This window comes from Malaya genurostris, chromosome 2 (assembly GCF_030247185.1).
Source record: "Malaya genurostris strain Urasoe2022 chromosome 2, Malgen_1.1, whole genome shotgun sequence".
Taxonomy (NCBI): Eukaryota; Metazoa; Arthropoda; class Insecta; order Diptera; family Culicidae; genus Malaya; species Malaya genurostris.
In genome coordinates, this window is record NC_080571.1 from 193,790,377 (window position 1) to 193,794,427 (window position 4,051).

Below are 4,051 nucleotides of genomic sequence, written 5' to 3' on the forward strand. Positions count from 1 at the left end.
TTACTGATAGTTTGTTTTCTAATTTAGCACTAATTTATTTACAGTGATTTTACAGATTCATTACGTAATAAATTGACTACACGAATATGAAATTGAACCTATAAGAAACTAATAGACTATAAGTTCTACCACACTCTTGTTCTGTTCAAGCTTGCTTTCATGCGCTCGATTTGAGCATCATTTCCATGAGTTTCTGCTTCAGCACGGATTTGTGCATGCGTTATTGCGTTTTTCCGGGAACGCTCGTCCAATTGATTGCGATTGAATGTGACTGATTTGCTAGAAGATAGAGAAAATGAATATTCGACATAATTCTCAGAGCGTTTAAAATGTCATACTTTATTGCGATAACTTGAAGTATTATTCCTACAAGCATAAATACACCACACAGTAAAACAATTTTCCAGTTACTGATTCGTTTTACGCCTTTAATTCCGTAATAGGATTCGGGATCCGCATTTTGATATTGCGGTGGATTCGGTTGCCAAGTTCTATAAAACAAGAAATAGGTTGTATGAGAAAAGCACATATGATGTTATTTGTTTAACGTGTACAGATAAAATAGTTTAAATTACATTTTGCTAAGTTACGTTGGTTAGATTTATGTTGTCAATGGAAAGAGACAAAGCCTTGGTAGGTCAAGTAATTTGGTTTGACATCCCATTACTGTAGTAAATCTTTTAATGTGGTTTGAATTTTTCATGACATTTTGTCAACTTATTTAAAAACAACCGTCTGCAATATTCCTTGCAATATTCATATATTAGCATTTTTCATTTCATTCTTCAAAAATCCTTATTTCTTATTATTATTCCATTCTTATTAATAGTGGTTTATATAGGAGCGTTTATTCAGATGTAATCGGCTGGTTTCGAGGTAAGAAATAGAATATTGGATGGGACCAAAGGTTCAATAGAAAAATGTCTGATTTCTAGTTTCCTTTTTATTTGATCAAAATAAACTATTTAACTGATAGTACTCTTCAGGTTAGCTATCAGAATTGTAAATCTGAGCAGGAGTTTCTCAAGGGAAACGGAAAATTGTAACAAATGCGGCAAAAAAATACAATTAATTATCTTTTCTCATAAGCCCAAAGCTTATTTTCTTAAACCAAACAATAATTACGTTAGCAAATTGAATGGCTTAGAATTGATATGGTCTGATCGAGCAAAATATTTAGGTTTAACGTATGACAAAAAACTGACTTCCAAGGATTATTAAGAAGGAATTCAAACGAACTGTAATAAATATATCAAATGTTTATATTCTTTTATAAACAGAAACTCTAATCTCTTTCTTAAGAAAAAAAAAAAACATTAACTTATAAACAAATATTCAGACAAGCCCCATACTTTGTGCAGTACCAATTTGGCCAAGTTATTATTTAAAACAGGGAACAAACGCCTTAGAACATTAAAAATAAAATTCTGTAAATAATCTCTCTGGATTAGTACAAAAGTGTTGATTAAGCTCACGAATATAGACATGTCAACTAATATTGTAAGCCAATTCGGACGAAAATCGATGCAATATTCAATTGAATCAATACGATTTTTTATTGGTTAGTATGTTACGTATTACAAGCAGGCTTACAATATTCTTAAATGAAAATAACCTAGTATGATATGATTGGAAAGTTATCACTTGTTATTGGACACCTAACATAAATCTTAACAATTTAAATTTCATTTGAGTTTTGGTACCTCGTGGGCATATAAATTTGTTTCTTATTGCAATAAATATTTCATAAAAAAAATATTTTTGATAGGCTTTTCATTGTTTGAGTCAGTGGAAATTTTTTTTCGGCTTATATACTGATAAACTCAACATGGCCGGTCGATTTTTCATCTTCTAAAGAATTTGTATTTAAATATTTTTGATAATGGTAACAACGAGTAACGCTTCCCTTAAGGAAGAAGCGCTCTCGTTGTAAACCTGTGAATTAGAGGATTATTTAGAGAAACACTCAATCATCACGTTTACTCGGGAAAAATTTTCGCAAGAATTTGACTTGGAACAATTGCGATACACAAAATCAGAGTATTTGATATATAAGAGTTACGCAGAGAAAACGCCGCATACTGGCTCCCCAGACACTGAACGACCTTTTTATTCACTCGGGCATTCAGGCAAGGTGGTTTCGAGTCGATTATAAGTAAATATATGACATACTCTTCAGTTATGGATGGTGTCTAAAATTAATCCGAGTTGAAGCTTCCACCATTGCATTGTATATTGAACTGTTTTTAGTTTGGTATACATGCTCCTCGGACCATGTTACTTAATTACTAAAATAATGAATTAATAATTACATGTTTTAAATTGCATAAAATAAAATTATTTATTGTACTCATTTTTAAGCAATTCAATTCATTGTCTACTATTTAAGGCCTGTATAGTTTAGCAATACTTGTCTTGAATTTACCAGTACCAAAGTAATGTTTACTTACAATAGAATTTACTGTTTATCTATATTTATCTGTACGACGCACTTATTATGAAGCAAATGGTAAAATAGTTCAGACAGACTAGATAATCATTCTTTAATATATTCATTTTGATGATATGCGTGAAGATTTAGACAATATTATATAAACGTATCAAAACAAAACACTAGTTTCCGAATATCGTCGATTTGAAAAGGTTTTTATAACTTACCGATATTCTGATTGATGTCTTGATGGTTTACTTTCTTGGAATAATGTATTGTCATAGTCAGCTCTTGTATCTGGCTTACTAAGAACTTTATATGCGTCTAATAGTTGGACAAAGGATTTTTCTTTTACTTTTCGGTCGGCATTGCTTACGTTTGCATCCGGATGTAGCTGTAGATTAATATACATGAGGCAAAAAGGAAAAGCAACATTGGTATATAACATAAGTACTTCTTTTGAAAGTTTGATAAATGCTGTTCTTATTTCTTTTGCAGTACAGCTTGGTTTCAACTTCAACACTTTGTAATGATCTGGATGCTTCGCATTTGTACTGAAACTGAGCAAGTTTACATTGTGTAGTCTGAACTTCAAAGTTGTTTGCAAAACTTTACTTTACATGTTGAATATTGGTCGAATTGATTACAATATATTTACGCACTAATCGATACATTTACAACACGGATCTGTTCACTTAACTTAAGCAGGATCCTTGAACGGTCCAGCCAGAGATGCCAGATATTTTCATAGAAAATCTGTATTGCTATGTATAAAAAATCTGTATTAATCTGTATTCACTACTAAAATGAAATTCTCACAACAAAATGATGCCAAAAGATGTTGTTCCAATAGATTGTGGTTGTAGGATGGTAGATTCAATCAGTCATTGCTGCGCTCACAAGAATATTCAACGATGGAATTTCATAGTTCTTTCAATTTTTTTATTCACAACAATTGAATTGTAATTTCATATATTTATCTAGTATGAAATTGTTGACTTCATAATTTGACATGGAATTTCAACGCCCAATATGCTACGTCAAGTCGGGTCATACAACTCTCAGCTTGACAGTAAAATTTTATGATGCCATTACATCCTTGAATATCAGTTCAAATTAGTTTCAAACAGTGTTGGTGATTGCCGAAAATTTGACAGAAGCTGCTCGATATTTTTCTATATTGTTGTATACATTTTCAATCCGATAGAACATGCTACAGGAACTCGTGTCTCTCAATGCATGAACCGTGAGAGAATTTTTCTACATTTCTTTGCTCCACTTCACGGCCCTTAAAAAATTGTAGTCTGATAATTATCGTTGCAGGCTGGAATTTACCAAGAGAGAATCGCAAGTTGACAATTATCGCAGAAAATCGAATCGATGATTCGACTTGATGATTCTCATACTATGTTGCAATATTTGAAAAACCTTTGTGTGGAGCATTCACATACATTTTCATAGACACAACTTACACAAAGGCTATATGCACAAAAAAAAGTTTTGCTAAGAGTAAAGCGTCAAGTATAAAATCAGTTCGATAAATCGTGAAAGAAAAAGTAAACAAATAGAAAGTGTCATTTGCAGTTAAACCCTTTTGTCGTGGGACGGTCGAAATGATTC

General features: G+C 31.8%; 1 protein-coding gene across 1 annotated transcript; it reads right to left on the reverse strand.

Moving 5' to 3' along the window:
• Positions 1–3,246, reverse strand: LOC131433017 (dnaJ-like protein 60). Its single transcript, XM_058599736.1, has 5 exons — positions 3,047–3,246; positions 2,886–2,991; positions 2,659–2,825; positions 339–491; positions 1–279 (listed from the first exon to the last, which is right to left on the reverse strand). The coding sequence occupies exons 1-5, from the start codon at positions 3,103–3,105 to the stop codon at positions 126–128; spliced, it is 639 nt and encodes a 212-aa protein (XP_058455719.1). The 5' UTR covers positions 3,106–3,246; the 3' UTR covers positions 1–125.
• Positions 3,247–4,051: the final 805 nt, after the last annotated feature.